Source organism: Hesperophylax consimilis, chromosome 12 (genome assembly GCF_061612785.1).
Source record: "Hesperophylax consimilis isolate HC1 chromosome 12, BYU_Hcon_1.0, whole genome shotgun sequence".
Classification (NCBI taxonomy): Eukaryota; Metazoa; Arthropoda; class Insecta; order Trichoptera; family Limnephilidae; genus Hesperophylax; species Hesperophylax consimilis.
The window spans coordinates 29742244-29767687 of NC_142847.1; the positions used below are offsets into that span (position 1 = coordinate 29742244).

General features: G+C 34.5%; 1 protein-coding gene across 1 annotated transcript; it reads right to left on the bottom strand.

Annotated features, from left to right (window-relative positions):
* Positions 1–1349: 1349 nt before the first annotated feature.
* Dgkepsilon (diacylglycerol kinase epsilon) lies at positions 1350–24428 on the bottom strand. The gene is made up of 10 exons (XM_089638322.1): positions 24170–24428; positions 21286–21448; positions 20079–20194; positions 15749–15872; positions 14289–14494; positions 13107–13252; positions 11673–11811; positions 11068–11233; positions 9941–10086; positions 1350–5148 (listed from the first exon to the last, which is right to left on the bottom strand). Exons 1-10 carry the CDS (start codon positions 24350–24352, stop codon positions 5017–5019), a joined length of 1521 nt encoding a protein of 506 aa, XP_089494448.1. The 5' UTR covers positions 24353–24428; the 3' UTR covers positions 1350–5016.
* Positions 24429–25444: the final 1016 nt, after the last annotated feature.

The window sequence follows — 25444 nt, forward strand, 5'->3', positions numbered from 1 at the left end:
TGTATTAATATTATTTTGCGACAAACCATTCCTAAGTTAGTACATAACTACCTACCATTACATTATGTATTCCATTATTTTAATTTTCTCATTTATATATTGTTTTGCAACTAACAAACTTAGTTTATGAAAACGTCTAAACTAAATTGTAAATAAATAATTAAATTATTTTAGTTGCAGTTGGCAGGGCCGTATATATATTTATTGTTTTTATATAGATAAATCTAAATATTGATACTTAACCTTTTGCTATGAAGCAGTATTTATTTTGCATCTTATAATGTAATTATAAAATCATAAATAATGTACACTCTATATAAAAAATGCTTAAAAGTTGTAAAATTTTTAAATACCAGATACATTTGTTATTTTTTGTAATATGTTTCTTATTCCTGGATGCCAAAAATTTCAAATTCAATTGATGTGTTCAGTTTAGTTTTCTAGAGAATGTCGTTGAAAGAGATCGTTCTTTCCATAGCTCAGGTGTAGTTTGCTATAATATATATATATATATATAGATGGTTGTTGATCGCTAGTCTTCCTATTTTGAAATGTTGCTATTAAATAAGATTGATGAAAAACTGACATTTATTTTTTTCAATGTTATATTTTTTGTAGTTGAAATCACAAAATCGTAGAAGAGAATCTATTGACTGTTAATAATTTCAAAAATCCATAAATAAAAAATTGTATAACATGAATATTTATTTGTCTTTTATTATAATACTAGCTGATGTGTACCCGGCTTTTCTCGGGGACTATAAATGGTTTGGGGTAACGTTTTGAGGTTGTGATAATCTCATAAGGTTTAGCCAGCGTCAGCAATGTAAGCGCCCAAAATATATTTTTTTGTCTTAATTACAAAACTTCGACTTTTATCTACTTTCTAAAAATACAATATACATACATACATGTTTTGTATTTATAAAACCTTCTGAAAAAAATTCTCTAAATGACAGTGAAAACCCTATCAAAATCCATTGGGTGGTTTAGAAGAACTGGGCGCACAAACAGACAGACGCCAGTTTTACTCCTGTTTGGATTCTTGTATACGTACAAAATATGTTAATTTCATATTATACCTCCCCCTATATTTCACTGAAAAATTCTTGCAAGAATGTAAAAGTTCAAAACAAATCAAGCCACCGCAGTTACATGCATGAATATTTGTAAGTTCTGTAATGACATTAAACTCAAAATTTCCTATGTCTATAAACTCCTGAGAGAAAAAGTACAAATTTCATGACACAATTTGAAAGTTTTTGCTATTTCAGAACAATATTTAATTAATTCTTTGAAAAGGGAGGCAAGATCAATTAATGAAATAGTCTTTTATCACACATGTTTATTTTATTACAACACTGATGAACAATATACAATAACATCCAGATGAATAAATAACATCCATAGAACAATATAAAGTGGTAAAGCAAATAATGTGAAAGTAAATTAGACCCCAAAATCGTGGAAAAGAATGAAAATAATTGGTGGGATAAAATCTGATGGTTCGTCCAGTGAATTTCAAATGAACGAAGTTATACAAGACATATATATTAGGTAGGCATTTACAAATCATTTTTATTTGGATAGGTGCCTATGTGATAAGTAAATTTTTGAACACATTCTAATAATTGCTGTCGTACATACAAAAGGGAAAAACTCTACGATCAGGGAATTTTACTAAATTGGGCAAATCCGCCTGCAAGGCCTAGTAGCAAAAAACCCGCAGGAGCAGGTTATGTACAAAACCTTTAAACACATGATCTTCGATGCTAGGTGCCACTGTAGTAACTTTTGTATTGACAATGTGTTTGCAAGACAACTGTTGTGATGTCCGCTAACGGGGCATGACTGCTCGCAACCCAGTTGGTGTGACGTCTAAAACTAATGTAAAAAAACAAATTCAATGCAAACAATTTGTGATGGTTAGTCATTTTGTAGTGTATTTATGCCAGTTGTTGCATAAAGTTTCATAAAATAGAAACTTCTACAAAAATACATATCTAAATATATAATATATTGGTCTGAATTCATTTGTCATCGTTGTTAATATCCTACTGGAATTAAACATATTGCAAGATTATTTTGTTTCACTTTTTAATATTAACAAATTTAAAGTCACAAAAAAAATTTAAGAATTAAATTATAGAACTATCTATTCAATCAAAAATTGCTATTAAGTTATAGATAATATTCAGAAAAATAGGAACATTGATGGAAAACTTGACACACGGAGAATATATTTTTCAACAACATTTAATACAAACTACATATAAAACAGACATCAAACCACATAAATACAATTACATATTTTACAAAATATTATGTAGCTTTAAAATACAAACCAGATTCATAATCAGATCATTTAATGAAATTGCACTTGACATAAGTAAAAGCATATGTAGAGAGAACAATAAATAGCTATGTAAAATAATTTAACACTGGACCGGCAAATATCTAGTTAACCCCTCAGGTTAATTTGTTCAGTTTTGGTAACAGCTCATACGACCTCATAGAAATCGTTGTCGTCCTTACTGTCATGGTTAGAAATATGATTTAAACATTGTTAGAATGATAAAACACCACGCTTTATATTCAAAACTAGAAATTCACCACAGAAGAATTAAAATGTACATCTATTCAAAACCAAAGATTCCGACAGCAATTTGAGAAAAATTTGTTAATTTTTTATTAATTATTTTATCATGAAACAACAAAAAAGTGAGGTAGGTGGCAATAATGTTTATAAAACATTTGTCTAATAAAAGATACATTTTTTGTTATCTTTCTAAGAATAAGAGTTGAAAGTTTTTTTCGTCACCTTTCAAAAATAGTTTTCGGACACATTCAGAAATATCCCGTTTATTTTGAATTTTATTGCAAAAAAAATTACACGAAAATTCTCCGACTTTCTGACAGCATCTTTAAGGAATATAACAGTCGATATGCCAGAGGCCTGAGGGGTTAAGTAATGTCACTTTAAAAACAAGGTGTATAAATGAAAATAATAATAAACCAATAGCTAGAATAAATTTCTTGTAGATAAATTTGCATTGTAATTCTGTAATATTACTAGAATCATCAGAGAATACATGAGTTTCCGCGAGTAATATGAGCTAAGCGAGTACTGAATCCAGCTAATGTTGCAGTAATAAAAAAACAGTTTGGAACACCTTGAACATAAAAAGAATAAGTATTCTTTTTATGCCATGTACCAAAATTTATTAATTATTTCTACAAAAAACGAATCAATAACTCGAGGGCTTAAAATCAAACAATGTTATCCACAAAAAACATGCCAATAATAATAATTGGTTTTATATTGGACATGCTAGTCTGTTGTATTTTATATGTATTGTTTATCATGTTAATTCGCGGATGTAACATTAATTAACTATTTGGGCTTGTCAACATCCGCGGACCACCGCTTATGTATGCATTACAATATCTACCTAGCTGTAAGATTGCATACATTGTAAAGTATTTGCTATTACTTTTCCTTTTTGGACCAAGGCAAGCCCGTACATTACAACAGTGAAAGAGATTCGACCAATGGGAAAGCCTAGGAATGGGCGGCCGAACCTTGGCTGTCCTTTTTTTGTCCAGCGTGGTCGGGTCACAAGTGTAACAAAAAGGTGCACTTTGACTTTTCAAATCCTCTATATCACTGGATCTCCTGAGCTACAGACTTGCCTGGACTCGCTGCCTGCAGCTGCCCATTCCCGCTGACTTCTTAAAATTTTATTGGCTACCTGATTCACCAACTGGCTTGCCGGCAGGAATTACAAGGCTTGCAGCGGACCCTAACTAAAACGTCAGTACACATTTAACTGCTTTTTTAAAAGCGAGCTTTCATATTTTGCATTTGCACAAAAGTCATGTACAAAATTAACCGTCCTTTTCACAACGAAAGTTATTATTTTACATCTTACGCAGTCCGTGTGCGCGCTACAATATGTCGAGTACATGTATCTTTTTTTGTAGATAACTTTTTTTGACTTTAAGCCCTAGAATTCTTTGTATAATTTTTGTAGATAACATTGTTTGACATTAAGACCTTCAAATGATCTCTTACAATATTCTTGCACGCAGTCCATTCATCTCTTACTCGGTCTGCCTCTTGGTCGCTTCTACTTGGGCATTCATGTGGTCATGATTTAAAAAATATATATTAATGAATCGGTTAAGAATGTGTCACTTAGCAGAGATTACCAGTCGCCTGCATTCATTTTTGGTCACCAAATTCAATACGAGATTACTAATACAGTTGCATAAATGATTATTTTAATGATATTAAAATAATCATTCATCATCAACGCAATATATTGGAGAACATGAACAAATAAATAAATAAACTTCAAAAATATTATACAAATGTGATGAAAAGGTACATAGAATATTTTTTACCGAAATTCAATAAAAATCTTATATAAAATATACTTCATCTAAAATCTACCTTTTTACGGACGTTTAATTTTTTACAAATATTGATACAGTAATTTGGCAGCCATTGGGCACGACTATAATACAGTGATTTTTAAAACCATACTACTCTTCACAGACAACATTAATTACACAGATGTAGCAACAGTTTATAATAGTATAAAGATAAATTAAAATAATTGTACTTTGAAATAAAGATATTGTAAGTAGAATGAACACAATTTTTGGGATTGCTATTAAGCTTTTCACTGCTTTCCCGATGTATATACACAAAATAATGGATGTGCATGTCATTCTTTTCGACAGTCATACATTTTCTTTTAAAAAACACATAAATGTATGCATGTACCACTAGAGGCGTGAGTTATTCATATATCATAAAAAGTATGAACATGCTGCGCACAGGTTAAGTAATCAAGGTTTAAAATTAACATAAAAAACAGGTACAAATGAGTAAAAACTTAAAGCAACACTAATACTGAACATATTATTTGGAAAATCATATAAAAATAAATAAGATCAATTTTAAAATGCGTCATGATAATTTTAACATTATAAATAAATATTTGTAATTTAGTGAGATATTTCTGTTATTTTTTTACATAAAACAGAAGCTTTTCCAGATTGTTGAATTGTTATTTCACATGGTCCTTGTTCCCACGGCTCCCCGTCCACTTGCATGGGAGCGTTGCCTTTCAATTTTATCTGTTCAAAAGAAATAAAATTGTTTATTTATGTTGTATTATTGGGAGGCAGGGAGGGTAGTGCAAGTCTGAACATTTCTTAAAGCATATTATTAAACATTTATAAATTAATATAAAAGCAATAATTAACTTAACCTTTGACATGCCAAGATTCAAAACAAAACTTGTGTTACCATGAGGGGTCACTGAGATACCCCACACATTTTATCATTATTTATTTATTTATTTATTTATTTATTTAGACGCCGTAAAAGGCTTTTACAATATACATGAGTTATGTTTACAGTGGTTCACAGGAGCGAAACAGTATTATGTTAAACAGAATAATTACTGAGAAATTATGTTGAAAATTAAACAAGAATAACATCTGGTATACATAGGTACAATAGCATTTTTATTTTCAATCCGTACAGTAATTTAGTATTGAGGTTATTGTTACCTTCAATATTGGATTTGGTTGAATTTGCTGAGAACTAAGAGTTAGCTCTATTGAAACAGGGCTGTCAGTAAGACATCTCATAACAATTTTGGGAAAAATTATAGTTTTGATTAAGTATATAAAATTATTAGATAACACTCTTCTGTCTGATATCTGATGTAAGTGCATAGTTTAGGTTCTGTGATAACTTATGGATAGAATGGTATTATGCCTAATAACTTTGATAATTACGACAGAGGTATGTTATTATAGCCTTCTTATAACTATATTCCGTGCAGTTGAACACATCTACTACTTCTGAGAAAGCATTGCCAACTGCATGCAATCTAGGTATAAGCGAGTTTCTAAATGACTCAGTCCTGATATTGTTATTGAAATTAAAAAGAATTTTGGATCGAGTGGTTCTAGTGGGTATATGGAAGGTAATTAGGCTTAATATATCAGGGCTGTCTATAATACCATTGACAATTTTAAAAATAAAAGTCAAATCGGAAATAAGTCTTCTATCTGAGAGTTTAAGTAAGTTTAATTCTTTCATCAAGTGATTGTAATTTATTGATTCTATAGGTAGACCGAGTTTATAGTTAATGTATCTTAGGAATTTATGCTGAATTTTTTCAATAGAGTCGGAGTGGATTTTAAAGTAAGGACACCAAATAGGAGAATTATATTCGATTTGACTTCGAACAAGTGAGGAATATAAGATTTTTAGTGTTGAAATATTTTTAAAGTCTCTGCCATTTCGGAGAATGAAGCCGAGCATTTTTAGTCCTTTGTTGGTGACTGTTTCTACATGTGAAAGAAAGTTAAATTTTGAATCGAAAATAATGCCGAGATCGTTAATTTCACTTACAGAGGCGAGAGAAACATTATTAATTTTGTATTGATAGTTAAGGGGTTGTGTTGTTCTAAAAAATCTTATAATGTGGCATTTACTAATATTGAGATAAAGTTTGTTAGTTTTGCACCAATCTTGAAGTTTATTTAAATTTAATTGAATTTGAATACAGTCATTTATTGTTTTTATAATTTTAAATAGTTTAAGGTCATCGGCAAAAAGTAGCACTTCAACATTTTTATCAAATACAGTAACAATATCGTTTATGAAAAGGAGAAACAGTATTGGGCCTAAATGTGACCCTTGGGGTACACCGCTAGTAGCTATGAATTTGTGTGAAAGGTTAGAATTATTTTTTACTTGTAGATTTCTATTTGTTAAGTAGCTTTTTATCCATTCCAATAGTTTACCCTCAATTCCGATTTGACTAAGTTTATTAAGAAGAATTTTATGGTTAACTTTGTCAAACGCTTTTACAAAGTCTGTATATATTGAGTCGACTTGGGTTTTGTTTTCGAGTGAACATGCTATAAAATTTTCATATAAGGAGAGATTTGTTAGTGTGGATCTGCCTGGCATAAATCCATGTTGATTAGTTACAATGATGTTGTTAATATGTATGGAGATTTTATCGAGGATAAGTTTTTCAAACAGTTTGGGGATAGTTGAGAGCATGCAGATGGGTCGGTAATTAGTGACATCATGAATATCGCCTTTTTTAAATACAGGTGTTAGATAGCAATTTTTCCATAGGTCGGGGAAGCATCCAGAATTTAATGATTGGTTAAATATATGACATAGTGGATTGGCTATTATTGATGCACAGTTAATTAGAAAGGCAGGACTAATTTTGTCAGGACCCTCTTTTTTCTTTAAGTCGAGTGTTTTTATTTTGCGTATAACATCAGGAACATTTATATGTAAAGCGGGAATGTGGACCGATTCCTTTGGATGAAAGGGTGGAAGTTGAACATTTGGGATATCATTATCGTAAACATTTTTGAAGAAGTCGGCAAACAAATTAACGATGTCATTAGTATCACTACTACTTTTCCCTTCGAAATACATGTATGTTGGTAGGCTAGGTTTGTTTTTTCTTAGTGAGTTTACATGTGTAAAAAAGTTTTTGGTATTTGAAGGAATAGACTTTTCTGTGTTGAGTATGTATGTTTGATATAATTTTTTGGAGAGCTTTTTACAGTCAGTTCTATATTTATGAAATATTTTGTAGTCTGAGATAGAGTTGCTCTCTTTGAAATTTTTGTGCCAGATTTTTTTGTTAATTATTAAGTGTTTTAAGTCATTATTAAACCATTTGGGGAACTTTGATGGTTTGAATTGAATTAAGGGAACATATTTTTCAATAGCCGTGTTGATGATGGAGTAAAAAGATTCAAGATTTTGGTTAAAATTTGTGTTTTTGTCTAAAAAGGACCAGTCTGTACTTTCTAAGTATTTTGTTATGAGTGGATAATCTGCCCTTGCAAAATTGTATGAATATTTAGGAACACTATTAGAGTAAATGTTTAGGAAGTTGTTAGTAATGGTGATGTTTAAGGGAGGATGGTGGGAATCTTCGGGAAGAAGGGGGTCTATGGATTTACATAATTTTACTGAAGGATCGCTACTATATGCAAGATCTAGTAAATGGTGATTAGAGTTGTATACATTATTAATTTGTTTAAGACCTAGGAAATTTGACATATTTATAATTTCACGAGCATTAGCAGATGTATTAAAATGAGTTGTTGAGTTATCGCTATGGGTAATCCAGTCTGTATTGGGAGTATTGTAGTCGCCGATTAGCAGCATTCTAGCTTCCGGATATTTGAGCTTGAGGGCCTCTACATCTTCAATGTGGTTTACGTAAATTTGTGTAATTGATCCGGGAGGAATATAAACACATCCAAGAATGATTTTTCCTAGGTTCGTCTTGAGTAGTAGGAAAATTTGTTCTATATTTTTGTGTTTGCATTTTAGCCTGGATGAAGTTATAGATTTGGTGACTGATATTAATACACCTCCTCCTCTTGATTTGGTGCTGGTGGCGGTACTTCTATCTAAGCGGTAGGTGTTGTGTGAAATGAAGCCTAGTTCTTCTGTGTTAAAGGACGGATCCAACCAAGTTTCAGTCAGGAAATATATATGAAAGGGATGGATTGGAATCGATGATCTTAGCTCATTAAGTTTTGTGCGGCAGCCTCTGATATTCTGATAGTAAGCCATGATAGGTTTTAGTTTTTTGAGTTACTATTTACAATAACAGGTTTATTATTTTTGTATTTTATTGTGAGTCCAATCTCACCATCTTTGGTTCTTTGTTCTAGTGTTAAACGTAGCTTGGTGAGATAGTTTCTTTGAGCTGGGGTTTGGTCTGAATAAATTTTAATACCGGGGTATTCGGTTATGTTGTTCTTTTTCTTTAGTATGTCTATGGCTTGAATGGAACTGTCAAGGATGACTTTAAGAGGTCGAGGTTTGTCAGGTTTTGTGATTCCCAGACGAAAAGTTGTTATGTTGGCTCGGGTGATGGATGAGTTAAGAGTTGTTAGTGTGGTTAAGATTCTCGTTGTATCATCAGTATTTTTTTCTATATGGGAACTGGCTGAGCTTTCAGGGAAGTTAAAAATAATTATGTTTTTTGACCGTTTTTTCCTCTCTTCGAGCTCATCGGCAGCTTCACACATTGATACAGTTGATGAGTTTGTGGATTCTTGTGATGAGTTTGAATCTATCAATTTTGAAGAGACCATGTGCTCGTACGACTTGACCTGTCCCTCGAGAATTCCAACTTTTACACCTACATCCAACATAGTGCCAGAGAGGTTGGACAGTTTATTGAGTAGTTTGGTCATCTGATCTTTAGTTAGTTTTAAAGCGGGATCCGTTATGTTACTGTATAGAGCACTAATTTCTTCTTTCGCTTTATTGATATAAGAAAGAGCATCTGTGGCACTCATCTTGCAAGTTGGAATTTATAAAATTATTTTAATTTTATTTTATATAATATAGCGGTGACAACCCTGCACTTGAGTTGTCTGTGACAAGTTAGATGGGCAATTCACTTGCACACTACGATACTCTGAATGTGTATGTCAGTAGTACTTCCTTCTGTATGGCGTTTGTTTGTGTGTGTCTAATGCGCTCTGGTGACAGTTGAGATTTGAGATATTAAGTTATAAATAAAGAGTTACCAGTTAGGCAGCTGCAACTATTATTTCACTGTTTAAGTTTAGATTTTAGTTGAGTTTTTGTAATAAAAATCACTACATAGAGTCCTTAGATTAATGTTTACTGTTAAATTTTGTGGAGCAAAAAAAGTATGTGTTCACTGTGACACTTGGTATTGTTGTTTATACGGACAATTATACGGACATGCTCCTAGCTTTTTTAGGAATACAATAATTTTACTATAACCTGATACATAAATAATATGTAGTAACTTCAGAGATTTTGGTTACCCTTTTGACAATGGGGAGGACTTTAGTTGAAGAGAGGAAAAGGTTTGACACTTACTGTAGCCTTGGAGCCTTGGCCCAGCCGCAGTGGCTGAGACAATCCAATCTGCAACTGGGCGATGTGGAAGGAGGAATTAATGCCCAGGACCTCCAGTTTGCCATCATTAAAGCTTTGACAAGGAACTGTCTCATCTGCTCCGGCATCTAAAAGAAGAATTAAAGTAAATAAAAAATAAGTTATGGTTGGTAACACAGACAAATGAATGAATAAACTTGAACTAAAACATATCTTTCGCCCCACTATGGCTGTTAGTTGTTAGTTAAAACTGTGAGAATTGCAATGGAAAAAACGGGGGTCCAGCACAATAAGATGGCCTGTTGGGGGTTCAGGATCGGGCCCCAGTTCTACAGGTTAAGTTTGCAGAGGCTAGCGGCCTTGCTTACCCGGTATCGTCGCTCCAATGCCTGGGCTAAGCTCTCGGCCACAGAGAAAGAAAGACCCATCCATCATCAGACTGTGAGCGCCAGGCTCGGATATCGTCAAAATCACTAAAAAGGGAGGTAACTCTACGGCTTCTTCAAGGAAACAGTTGGTACATCAGGTTTATTTATACACAAAGGTTTCATGGCTATAACTGCGATTTGACAAAGCAATCTCTCTCTCTAGGCTATCAATGGTTAAGGTAATGACTCATGGGGATTGCAATAGTTGTCTGGAGACTCACTGTTATGATTATCTAGAGTCCAAACCGCATTCCCGACTTGGGGCTGGTCTGAGATCACCCTCAAATAGCACAGAATTTATAACACGGTTGCACAGAGAATCACTTCCAACTCTAATCAGTGGATTGATCCTTTAAAACAGTAATTTGGGCCAGTGCCTCTCGACACGGGTACCGGTGCTCAGTATCTGCCGTATGATGATCGTTTTCGTGGGAATCTTAGTCTGACACAAGTGAACAGTTGATGGCTAGACTGCGCGAGTGCGTGAGTTATGTGGCAACTTGGAGGCATGCGTTTAGTTTACTTCTGTGCCGTTGGCGCTATTGGGCCGATTCGTCATTTAACTGTTGGAAGTGATGGCATTCTTTTGATTCGCAATTTTAGGGTTTGTGTTTGTGCAACGTAACAGTACCTAAATATAAATTCTGGAATAAAAAATTTATAATTATTATATAAACTTACTCCAAACATCTACTCCAGCGCCCCATGAGGGAATATTCAGCATTAACAGAGCTTGGATAGGGGGCAGAGGAATTACTTCTCCATCCAAAGTGAGTTCTAGAAGATTCTCCAACCCATGACAGTCCTGGGCAACGGCTTGGTGAGTTCCAAGGAATAAATAGATGAACTGAGAGAAGAAAGATAAAAATCGTACATGAGTTACATATTTAAAATACAAAGATTTTTCTCGACTATTCTATCTATGAACTCTATACTTCCTACAAATTACAAAAGAAACAATTGTGTTCAAATTAATAGTGATTGCCCATTAAAAGTGTAATAAATTAATCCATCGCCCTTGCGTAAATTTATCTCAAAAATGACAGTTTAAAAAGTATTCATTGATTCATTACATATTATTATTGCAACAATTTTTATTTTTTTTTTTTTTTTTTATTTAAAAAAAGCAAGACAAAAAATATATATTACAGTAAATAATAAAATAAAATACAGAAAAAAACAGAAAAGTTCCAATAAACTACTTTTCAGTAGTTTGTCGATGGCAACTTTTCACATATGTACATATTACTATTGTACATATTACGTAAATGAATGTGGGTACTTACATAGTTAAAGGTCTGACTGCTGCAAAGGTAGAGAGGATGTAACCGAGCTCTGTGGAAATCCAGGGCCACTTTAGCATCAACGCCAATACTCACATAGTTGTATGCCACAAAATTTCGCCGCCCAACTGATACTGACCATCTGAAAAACAAACATTAAAAAATATAATATAAAGTGCACTGACTTCGAGATGTGACTCTACATGAAAGTGCAAGTAAAAAAGAAATAACTTTTTCGAAATTCCAACATTTTAATGTAGTTTTTAGGTAAAAAAGTTAGTTAGTGCCCTGAACCCCCCGGACACCTTGTATTTATTTTATAACTTTTGAAAGATTACAATTTTGGTGACTTTCTCAATTACCATACTAGGCTCATGCCCGTATTATGGTAGTCGTACATGATTTATGTAAGAATAACAAAATAATATTTTGTAGAACAATAATAAAACATAAGGAAAAAGGATTTTCTGGTAAAACAAAAATTTTTAAAAATGCATATTATTATAGAAACCATATTAGAAATAAAAGTAAAGATAAAACTGATTGATAAAAAGATATTTTTTAATGAAGATTAAAACTATACCAAATTATTTTTTATCATTATTTTTTTATTTAAAACAGATTAATCTTGGTACATATTTACCTATGTTCGGTCACATTTGAAGTTAGCGATATAAAAAAATAAATGATAGAGTTAAACGTTTAACATTTTTTTTATTCAGTGTTAGGAACTCATGTATTCTTTAACTTGTTAACCGGGGAATTCCGTTTTGAATTACGCAGCATATAACGGGCGCGAACTCCTTCACTAAGACATATCAATACATCACGCCCGGAGGACGTAATTTCATATTATTATTTTTTTTCATTTATGCATTATAAAAATGAAAACATAGAATTAAAAAACTATAAATTTTACAAACAATTATAAAGATTACAAAAAATATAAAAAACTTTTTGATTACAGAACAATAAAGAAAAGCACACAGATAAAAGAGAAACATTGAGTTTAAAAAATTAAAATAAGTAAAAATTTAAAACTTAATTTCCGTGTGATATGCTCGGAAATATACGTCTCGCTCGTTCCAGGACGCAACATATATTTCAAGGACGTATTCATATGTCCTACCCGTACCCGATACTGTTTACGTTTGACGTATTTATACGTCCCGCCCGGTTAACAGGTTAAAGAAGGCTCGTCCCCTTTCAAATAGCCAATGTTGAGCACGGATAGTAACAAGGGATATAGAATTAATTGAATTTGTATCGGTGTTTAAGGCATTGTATATTTGTATTATATTATATAACCAGAATTGTCGCTGAGCGAATTTGGTTCTAGTTTTAGGGAAGTTCTAGTGTCCCCTGTGAAGAAGCAACACTACTGTTAAAAGAAAGATAAAGAAAAAGTATGACATGCATTTAAATTAATAGACTGACCTGTCTATAGTTTGGTTGGTAGCATTCTTGATGCCTTCCATGACGGAGAGGGGCGCCAACGGAACAGAGGAGCTTCCCCCCCATCCTAACACCCGACTTAAATCATTCCCAGTACCCAGGGGAAGAATTCCAATAGCTGGTGCGGGCTGAAGAAAAAATATTATTTTGCTGAATATGTATCTTTTTATCAACTCGGGATGCACTGATTCAAATTTCATCAGTGGAAATACATATTCTTTGGAGGTAAAGGTAAAGAGTAAGCCTGAGTCTTGACGAGAGCCAGAATAATTACGTTTCCTAAGAAAATTGTATTGTCAACATTTCCGTAATCATGGGAGGAAACCGAGTTACCTCACCATTACAATTCTCGTATTGACAGCTAAATATAAATGATTTAATTTCAATATAATTATGAATATATGCTTTGGGGTAACCAAATGACCCCACATATGAACAAAACAATGTTATTTTTGCAAACCTTGGCATTTCAAAGGTTAAAAAAATAATTAATTGTAACTGCATAAAAATTTAAAAAAAGAATATGATTATTAATTATGAACACAAATAATTGTAATTTCATAAATAGTAACATTTACATCATTACAATGCACAGGCAAATCATTTTAAAGAGTACACATCTGAATATATTTGTACCCACTGATATTATTAAAAGCTTCAAAAAAGTTTTTTTAAATAGTTTGAAACACCCACAGTCTCCCCGAAAATGCCTGAATATTTGTGATGCGTGGTGATGTTTATCTATTTATATCGTTTTCATGTTTTTTTTGTTACATTCTTCAGCTTTCAAACAAAGGCAAAATTATTATTAAAGTAAATATTTTTTTATTAAAGTAAGTCAGTTTTTGTAAATTTGATTTATGTACCAGAAAGTACTCCGAAACATCCCTTATTGAATGCTATGAATACCTATATCAGGTGCTCTAGATTGATGATTTTATTGTCTAATGTACAAGTCAAAATATTGTTTCAGCATGTTTTACGCCAAGAAATCGGTGATTCACAAAATTTGACTTGATACTTTTAGCATAAGTCCTAGATATTATGTAGTAAGTTAAAAATCTTCAAGTCATAATTTTCAGTTCCCAATAGCATCAATGTCACAAAATGCAATAACATTTTACATTCCATCTAATAACTTAAACAGAAGTAATTATTCCTTACATCAATGCCGGCATCCGTTATAGTAGTTAGCACAGCAGAGACCGAGCCATCTCCCCCGGCCACGAGGATCCTGGCCGATGAAGGGATCCAGCGCAGCATGGAGCGGAGACCGGAGTCACCTAGGATCACCACCTGGATGGGGTTTAGGTAGCCGCGGAAGTCGGACAGAACCTCCTCGCCCACCTGGCCACCAGATTTTGGATTCACTGAAGTCGGGAAATAATGATATTTAAAATGAAAAGTTTGATTATTCCCTCTTATGGCCTGTTTACGCAAAGACAGTGTTTAGGATAGTGGTAAGTGGTAACTAAACTTTTAAAAAGTGACTTGCTAACAGTGTGTTATGACTTTAGACTGTTTAGTGGTAAGTGACTATTGTTTTAGGACTGTCAATTAGTTAACCACTTACTACCGTCCTCAGAGGCATGTCCACAGGTTTTAATCAGGGTAGGCAGTTGGAAAAACAGTGAATTAATTGATATTAAAAAACTTAACACAGGTGTGTTACGCTGAGAATGGCTAAGCTGCTGGCTATATCCGAACGACGGTTGGGATTAAAGCCACATCAAATATCCAAAGCACTTCATATATGCATATTTCAAATGCACAACTGCATGAAAAAAAGCCAACATAATATGATTTTTATTTCATTAGTACAGTTATACTAATTAATAGAGATACCAATAGATGGCACTGATTGCTATTGAATAAATTTAAAATTGTTGACAATTTAATGGGCTTTTACACACTATAAAGTTTAATAGTTGAGTATCACAGTTATTATAAATTCTACAAAATTAAAACAATAAAGGAAACATAATACAACGAAAAAAGAAAAAATATTAAATGTTACAACAAAAGCATATAATAAAATAAGATACATTAGTAAAAATGATAAGAAGTCTCAAATAAATAGATATTCAAAATAAAAAATAAAAATATATATATTGCGGAAATTATAGATGTCTATTTGTGTCTCGATATATAAAAGAATTGAAATAAACAATATTTATATTGATTATTTTTAAGATGAAATATATCTCCCAGATCAGAATACAAAATACAAAATTCAAAATACAAGACGGTAAAACAGATATCTGCAATACTGACAATAATGACACCGAAATCACTTAACTTTTAGTGTACCGAAATTATCCATGAAAGATGCAAAATTTGTATCCGTTGAAAGCCGGTGTATTAGATAGGCAATCTCTAAACATACTTCCTGTTGTGGGATTTTGTAGCTTAATAAATGTTCTTACTAAAATAAATTATTTTCGATTGGCAACAAGATTAAATCAGATATGAGTTTTTGATTTTCATTTTGTAAAGAGCAGTCCCTACAAAATATTAATTTACTTGCTTTTTTACTGCTCCCTGTTTATGTTGATTCTTTACTGGATAGCCTGCAAGCGGCCTTAAGTTTACAATAATTTTGAGTTACATATTAATGGACAAACCTATAACAACCAACGGCCTCCAATCTGGCCAATCTGGTGGTATGACCGAAATATGTCCAGTACGGTTTATAGTCACACACGTGGGGGGCACTACCATAGACCTGATAGATCCAAAGTCACACACCTGAAAACATACAACATCTAGATTACTCCAACTTCGGATTCCAATCTTTGAGGCAGGAGTCAGGTCCTTGTTCTACCTGCATTTCAATGGAAGATGCTCCGAGGAACTAGAATCACTGATCCTTTAGGCAACAACTACAACAAGAACAACCCTCTATATTTCATTAGTTAGAAGTAAACTGGAATATAATTCATTAATATAGACCGAGTTCAGAATCAATTGCATCTAATAACGCTGTTTGAATTATGTCAGACCTGGTAGTGTTACACAGTCATTAACAATTTAATTGACAGCCCTGCCATCGTTGCCACTATTAAATTCCAGGTGCCAACTAGAAACATAAGACAAAATGCAACATTCTTCTGCAATGCATATACAACCTATTATCAGACACACTCACTAACATTGGTTAATTAAGATGCATGATCTAGGCAACAAGTTTGGGGTTACTATTGATATATTTGTAGTGGTACGCCACTACTTCATTCGAACGGAATTCTAGAAGTTTCGGTTTTTCCAAACAAGCTTCTTGGATGTTCTTTTATTTTTTATTTATTTGTTTGGAAAATTCTAGATAGCAACCAAATTGTTCGAGAATCTTCTTCACCTTTTAAAAGCGACAGTATGAATAATCTAATCAGTCAGTCATCAATTCGCCATCAGTTAACAAGGTGCTCAACGAGTGATAATCCACGCACCTTATTTGCGCGAAGGACATTCTTCCCGGCTCTGCTCATGGACTCCATCGGAATATCATCATAGCGCTTTGGCCCAGATCGCCGTCCCTGGCCAACGCTACATGGATTACAGCGCCCTGGTTCCAGCGTCTCTGACCAGCGCTTCATCCACTCACCATGACCACCACGAGGACACGTAGCATCCTCACTGGTCTACTCAGCTCCCTTTCAACCGCCTACAAGGTTCACCGCACCTTCGGCCTTCCCGTCAGCACTGGAGTACTGATTGCCAAGATCGCCAGTGCCTGACAGACAACGAGTCCGGTCACCAGCGCCCGGCGTCGACTCACAGACCCGCGTTTGACCTGCCATCATCGCCTGCATCCGGAGAATACTACACCTGTCCTACGTCCACTCTCATCACGACTACCTGACTCATAAATAAACATTCTGACCTTCACGACACATCTTTCGTTCCGTGCCTTCCTCACCAGATCCCCAAAGTGGTGACCCCGAGGTGATTGTGTTACCCCGACTCACCGGTAACCCCGTCTCAAAATGGGTGATCGGTTGAGGCACCATGGAGCTGTGTGCACCAGACCATCTCCGCACAAGCGCGGATAATAGTGCTCACAATAGTTATTTTAGTGTATCCTCAGCTTGTGTTGTGAACAGTGTTTGTAATTTATAATAATTTTGTTTTTCTAACCATTTTATTTTTTTTTTACGTGAGAGAATATACAACAACTGTACAGTGGCCCTGAACCCAAGATAAATGCAACGATACCAGCACCAACCCTTCCTACTCCCATCAACAAGCAAGATCTGACTCAACTTTTCTTTCTATCGCGGCCCTCAACCATGCCGCTGGAAGGGGAGTCCTGTAGTGGTACGCCACTACTTCATTCGAACGGAATTCTAGAAGTTTCGGTTTTTCCAAACAAGCTTCTTGGATGTTCTTTTATTTTTTATTTATTTTGTTTGGAAAATTCTACATAGCAACCAAATTGTTCGAGAATCTTCTTCACCTTTTAAAAGCGACAGTATGAAGAATCTAATCAGTCAGTCATCAATTCGCCATCAGTTAACAAGGTGCTCAACGAGTGATAATCCACGCACCTTATTTGCGCGAAGGACATTCTTCCCGGCTCTGCTCATGGACTCCATCGGGATATCATCATAGCGCTTTGGCCCAGATCGCCGTCCCTGGCCAACGCTACATGGATTACAGCGCCCTGGTTCCAGCGTCTCTGACCAGCGCTTCATCCACTCACCATGACCACCACGAGGACACGTAGCATCCTCACTGGTCTACTCAGCTCCCTTTCAACCGCCTACAAGGTCCACCGCACCTTCGGCCTTCCCGTCAGCACTGGAGTACTGATTGCCAAGATCGCCAGTGCCTGACAGTCAACGAGTCCGGTCAAGAGCGCCCGGCGTCGACTCACAGACCCGCGCTTGACCTGCCATCACCGCCTGCATCCGGAGAATACTACATCTGTCCAACGTCATCTCATCACGGCTACCTGACTCACAAATAAACACTCTGACCTTCACGACACGTCTTTCATTCCGTGCCTCCTCACCAGATCCCCAAATATTTATTGACTCCATTTATAAAATTAAGCATAATCTATACCAGCACTTTGTCGAATCTTACAAATTATAATAACATTGGTAATTCAGTATTAGTGATTTGTCTTATTTGTAGTATTGTTCTAGTTTCCATTTAGTTATTGTTACAAGTTTTACTTTTATTGTTTCATATTCAGTTTAAAAATTATTTCATGCTTTAAAAACTTTGTGTATAATTTTTGATAGCTCACTAGGTACGAGGGGGCGTAATTAAGTTCGCGGAATGGGTAGGTAAGTGATTAGTAGGGGTGTCGCTGAATTAGGTACTAATTGAGCAACTCATTATTAGTATAAATACCGGGTTTTATTGTAATTAGGTCTTTGAGTTTTCGTCGACCAAACAATCAAGGGGAGAATTGTGAATATGGAGAAAATCGAGTTCCGCGCTGTTATAAAATTCTTTACCAAGCAAGGAAAATCAGTTCAGATCATACTGGAAGAGATGTCATCCGTTTACGGGGACTCTTGTCCAAGTAAAACTATGATTTACAAGTGGCATACCCTCTTTAAACAAGGCAGGGAGTCGCTTGAAGACGACCCACGGCCAGGAAGGCCTATCGAGGTGACCACTCCGGAAATTATTCAAAAAGTCGAAATATTAATAATAGAAGATGCCTGACTAAAGAAGAAACAGCTCGCAGAAATGGTTGGAGAATCAGATAAAACCATTTTCAAAATTCTTCACGACCATCTTGGCATGACTAAAGCCAGCGCAAGTTGGGTGTCGAGAATGCTCACGCCGCCTCAAAAACAACAGCGCGTGGAGTGTTCTCGTGCATTTTTGGACCTTTGTAGGGAATACAAAGATGGAGTGTTGGCTCAAATTGTTACTAGTGATGAAACTTGGGTTCATCATTATGAACATGAGTCTAAACAGGACTCTATGCAGTGGCACAAGAAAGGCACACCACCACCCAAGAAGTTTAAGGTGTCACAATCGGCTGGGAAAATCATGGCGACAGTCTTTTGGGACTTGCATCCTTGGAATTGGAATCCATTGGAATCCTGTTGATCGATTACAAAGATAAAGGTGTTTCCATAACCGGAGTTTACTACGCTTCAATTCTAGAGCAATTAAAGGAAGCCATCAAGGAGAAAAGAAGGGGAAAATTGACCAAAGGAGGACTCCTTCTGCACCACAACGCGCCTGTTCACAAGAGCCGTGTTGCGATGGCTGCCCTGCAGAAGATGGGCTTCGAAATTTTGCCACATCCACCCTACAGTCCTGACCTGGCTCCCAATGATTATTACCTTTTTCCAAACATGAAAAAATAACTTTATGGGTAAAAGTTTTCAAGTGATGAAGAAATGAAGGATGCAGTTTCGGTGTATTTTTTAGACAAACACAAATCTCTTTTTTTTTGAGGGTATATATAAGTTAATTGAAAGATCCGAAAAATGTATTAGGGTAGCTGGTGAATATATTGAAAAAGAAAAATAAATTTGGATTTTTATTTCCACTCCTTACCCACCATTCCGCGAACTTAAAAACTTTCCCTCGTATATCCATGTTAAAGGTTCTGGGCATAAAACCAAATAAAATAAAACAGTACACGGTCGGGAAACACGCCAAACAAGCGTCCAACATTTGTACACAGATGACAGGTCGCTTCTACGACTCATTCTTTTGTTCAACAGCTCGGCCATGGAAAGATTTGCCAGCCTCTGTGTTTCTTCTTCAACATGGGTCTCTTCAAGGCCCAGGTTCACTCTTTCCCATCCTCTCCTCCATATAGAGTCACAAAGATGACATAGACCCTGAGGGGAATCATTTCCGTTCTCCTGTGTAGAGTTATAATGATGGCAGTAGGAGTTCTTTAAATATTGTCACGTTATTTATAACCTAGGAATGTTAGTCTTCCTTTAAATAAAATAAATAATTATAATTTAGCACCTCATCGGCAGGTTCTCCAGAATTGCAATGGAAAATGCGTTGGCACCAGCAGCAAAAGTAATCATTTCCTCTTCCTTCTGATAAACCCCCTTCGCATTCATCACAAGATGGACCAACTAAAATAGAAAAATTAAGAAATAAATAAAATTACAGTACTTTCTCCGTAATCCGCCGCTTGATTATCCGACAACTACAATAATCCGTCGTCATTTTTATTAGTTGAAAGCACAAAATCAAGATCTACAATTCGCCAGTATTCAAATGTCAAATTCAGTAGTCTGAGGCTGCCCTTGACTCGAGCGCCAAACTTTGTACACCGACTGGTTGGGTTTTGTTACTTTTGCACTCTCGGTTACTATACTGCTATTTAGCTTTCTCTCGCTGATCATTTTACCATTCATCAGGGTTCATTATTATTGTTTTAGGACATTTCGGTTTTCAGTTAATCCTCTGTGTATTCTAGCTATTGTTACGTTCTGCCACGTTTTTTGTTTGAAAATTTAACAAAATAGAGTCTTCTCACAAGCAAAAACAAGACACCATGACTTTTTATAAAAAAAAAGGAAATTTTTATGAAAAATCAATATTGGAGTGTTTATTTTTTTTACGAAAAACCTATTTTAATTTTTAGCTTATTTTGTATGTACACACTATGTATAATGCACCGCTTTCACTAACTGAACACTTGCCCGATTTTCAGGGTAGTGGATTAGTGAGAGAGTACTATATTTGAAATACAGCGAAAGAGTAATACATCGAAATATGTTTGATATCTTAGGAATCTGACTACATTCTTTTACAAATGAGAACAAAAAATAATGTCTTTTGACAATTACAGCAAATGAGAACATTTTTTTTTCTTTGCCAGCCATCTAAGTAATTTACTGTCAAAACTATGAACCAGAAAGAGACCATTACAGATCCACAAATAATACAAAATTTAGGGCATGGCACATTCACAGAACTGTTGAACTTTTTGGATAAGCATTGAAAAACTAGGTATGAAAGGATCGTTATATTACCACAAAAGGTTAAGATAGCCACCTGCTTACGGGCATCGAAACTCTGATGTATTACATTACACGCATAAATAAACCACGCTCGTAACATGTCTGTACTTTCTACATCAGAAAATCTACACATTTTTCTATGGATCCAATTTAACAATATCAAACATTTTATTTTTACTAATGCAACATTGTCATACCTTTGACCCAGTGATGTGTGAAGGGTACATCTATGGGGGCAGTGGCTACCCGACACTGCTTCTTCTTATCTGCTAACTTCCTGCATCCTCTACAGGCGCTCAGGGCACACTTCTCACAATACAGCCCCACGGCTGATAACATCAGCCTTTTACATACTGAACACTGGGAAAAACAAGGAAACATTTATTTGTACTGGTTTACCTACATAACAAACGACTAGAAATTTTATAGACTGGTCACACTAAACATTTGTTTGCAGAAATTTAAATGTTTTATTTTCATGAATGACGGAGGAGGAATTTTAGAATTGGAACAAAAGAAACAGTTCACAAATCAAAAATGGTTCTTAACTTCATCCTAGTTATAATGGTGTGGTGAAAGGCTATAAAAATAAGAAGAATAAATTCAATATAAGTAGGCAGGTACCTACAAAGGAAAAATATACAATTTAGTTTACCACCAACCATTTATTTATCAATTAGTATTGAATGAATAATAATTTTTACTATTTCATTTTCATAATTAGGGGCCGTTCAAGTATTATGTAAGCACTATAGGGGGGCAGGGGGTCTTTGCTTTGCTTATTTTTGATGACATGGGGGGGTGGGGGGATCGAGATAGTGATTACGTCAGCACTGCCCAGCAGTAGTTATTTTTTTTTACACATTGGCAACCCACACATTGTCTATGTTTGAAAACTGAATACGTATTCGGGGATTCCCACAAATAATTAATATGTTTAGGTACTCGCTTAAAAAACAGAATACAGAAAATGCATATAGGTACCAATTTTAACGTAAGCATGGGAGGGGGGGGGGGGGTAAGAGCTTTGCTTACTTTTGGTGACAAGGGGGGAGAGGGGGTAAATAATTTTAATAAATCTGCTTACGTAGTACTTGAACGGCCCCTTACGAGATTTAGGTAATTATATTTAAGTATAGAAAAATATAAAAATTTCTTATCATCAATTTTCGATGGCAGGACTGCCTTTCTGTATATTTGTTGTAACTATAAAACAGAAAATGCTCCGGTACCATGAACTTGCACAGCTTTAACGGTGTAGTATTTACGTAGCACAAAACTATTTCTATCATAAGCTATGAAGCTTTGAAATATCGATTTAACTTATCAAAAATAAGACAAGACAGAGAAAGAAAGAAAGCACTTGTACACAAATAATTATTTTCACATTATTTTATTTGTTACATATTTCAGTAAAATTTCTAAAAGTCCTTATACCTATGTCACTTTTATTCCAATACTTTGCCGAATTGATTCATGATAATAATAATAATATTTGGATGATTTGTACAGCGCCGTTTTTGTGCAAAATCACCTCACGGGCGCTGTACAAATATATAATCCACTTCTAGAATGATCTATGTTATTACTAACTATGTATGGTGATAATATGCAGTACCATACTTACCTGGTAGGTCACTTAAGATAAATACTAAATAAACATTAACTAATTGTTTATTAGCTAAATTTAGATACAGGATTTAGGACATAATTGGAAAATTGGATATAATTGGACTTTCTCTCAGGAATGGTAAATTTAATTTGAGGATATGACAGCTTAAAACGGTAAGTTTTTAGTTTAGACCTGAATCCTGTTGGAATTTTTATGGATCATAGTTTCAGAGGGAGTTTATTCCAAGCCTTCGGCCCAGATGCTCCAAAAGCACGATCACAAAACTTAGTATTTGGCTTGCGCAATTGAGATAGCTCTTTTCGAAGAGCCGTATTCGTTCGACTCCCGGTAGACCGTACCACGGCTCAATTGAACAGTTACTCTTTTATATCAGGAGATATTTAAAAAAAATAGCGCCATTAAAATTATTCAAATATAAATTGTTTTTAGATACTCAGAGACGTGAATGGCGTCTTAACAGTCCGACATCTATCCGTGTGATCATTCTTACGCTTACGAGAGCCGTATCGGGGGGGCCATAGCTAGGGTGCCCTAGTGGGGAACCGTAACGGGGGAGTCATACCGGGGGAGCCGTATCAAGCGGGCGCAGTATTCTCATTGCTCATACGCTCTGAGCACTCAGCTCCTGTTCAATTGAACAGTTGTTTAATTGAGTGGTATCTTTGAGTCGTACGAAAATATTGAGCTGGTACCGTGGCTCCCGCTCTTAATAAAATGAGTCATGATCCATTGCTAATTCATGAAACCATACTAAAAACGAAATAACTTAATCCCCAAAGTGGTTGGTAACAGACAAATAATTCATGATGCAACAAGAGTGATTTTTTACGAAAAAATCAGGATTGCTTTTGAGATTCTTTCGTTAACATTTATATAAATTACTTTTTTTTTGTTTTGCGAAACATACTCTAAGTGCCAGTTGTTTTACAACCCTTCAATAATTCATTAAATTTCAAAGTTAATATTTAAGTTCTGTGAAAGTTCAATTCAAGCTTTGTTATTATTCAAGTTCTGTGAAAAATCTTTCCCTTATTGGAATAATGACAGAACTTGAATAGAACATTCACAGAACCGAATGAATAAAATGAAAATTGTTAAAGATCTGTGAAACAACTGGCCCTTAATAATATGATTAATTACTTATTCAAAAGTTACAAGCATTGGAAGAAAAGATTAGGTATGTATTTGTGATAAGATTTTCACGCTATAAGCTTAATGCATATTATGTTAATATTATTTTTTCAATTCAATTATATTATTTCAAGTTAATCTGCTCAAAATACAAAGCATTCCGAAAAAAAATAATTTTATTTTGAAGCTTGGGTTTGAACTTTGAAAGCCATTTAATTCATACAATAAACGCCCTTCAAAATTCTCGACATAAGCCCCGATGGTAAACGGTTTTAGAAACCAAATAACTTAAATATGAAATCTAAATTATTACTTACGAGAATATTGTACGGCAGACATTTATTAAGTTGTATACTTCTCCAACTATGGCCTTTAGAGCGGTAATTAGCAGCAATGTATATTATGTCCGGAAACCACCATTTAAAAACGTAAATGAATGACACAACAGGAAGGGTTATGTATAGGAGTCCCCAAAAAACTGAATTTAAAAAGGTTAACATGTTCAAATCGTTATTTTTAGTAAAATTCAATAAAAAATTATCATGTTTTCAGTTTGTATAGAAATCGAAACGTCATTCGCGCTATACGTCAGTCTGACAGTTCTTTGTTTATTTATACAATAATATGAATCTATGTATAATATCGATGTCCATTTATCTATGGCCACTAAATACACTTTTTCTAGACGAGCTAGAACTGTCGTTTCAAATAAAGATTGAAAAAAATTAAATAATCAAAATAAATAAAGAGGTATGGAGATGTGAAGACCATAAAAAGAAGTGTCAGCTACAGAAAATGGATGGCAGTTAATTATAGTGAATCGCAAAGTTTCTACAGCGTCATGTTTGTTGTTTTTTTTTATTTCGAAAAAAACTTATTTAGCATTATCAGAGCTGGCCCTGTACAGGCGCAATTGGAGCAGTCCGCTCCGGGCGCGAAGGCTGCAAGGCTCTGATAATACCTAACACTTAACACAGCACCACACCCTGTGGTTTTCACTAGAGCTAGAGGCCGTTTGACTCAACGCCTTACCTGAGCTGTATAGAGAATATCACATAAAAATTTCATGAATATTTTCGTACTTCTAAATATTTTTTTATAACATGAAAGAAAGAAAAACATTACTCTGAATATACGAGGGTAATCCTAAAAATAAAAGTAGGGTCTCTTATTTTTTTATTACAAAGGAGCAATTATTTTTTAATAAGTTGTACACCTCGGTTTGAACATTTATCTATTTTTCTACATAATCAATCACCATTTCATTTGATGCATTTTCGTAAGTGCTGTGGAAACTTGGTATACCAATGTTATTGATGAAGTATTCAGAGATGTGCTTTATTTCAAAAAAATTCATTTCAAATGGAAATGCAAAATGGGTATTTTCCATTTTGCATTTTAAATGCTTTTTTAAAAACCATTTTGCATTTTGCATTTTAAATGCTTTTCTCGATGCATTTTCCATTTTAAATGCTTTTTTGCAACATTCTTCCTACTTTCTCCACTGATCTTTTTTTCATAAGCCCCAAATATCAGTCAGTCCTCAACCTCGCTATGAGAGATAATTTACATTTGTCAAGTTGCTCCCTGGT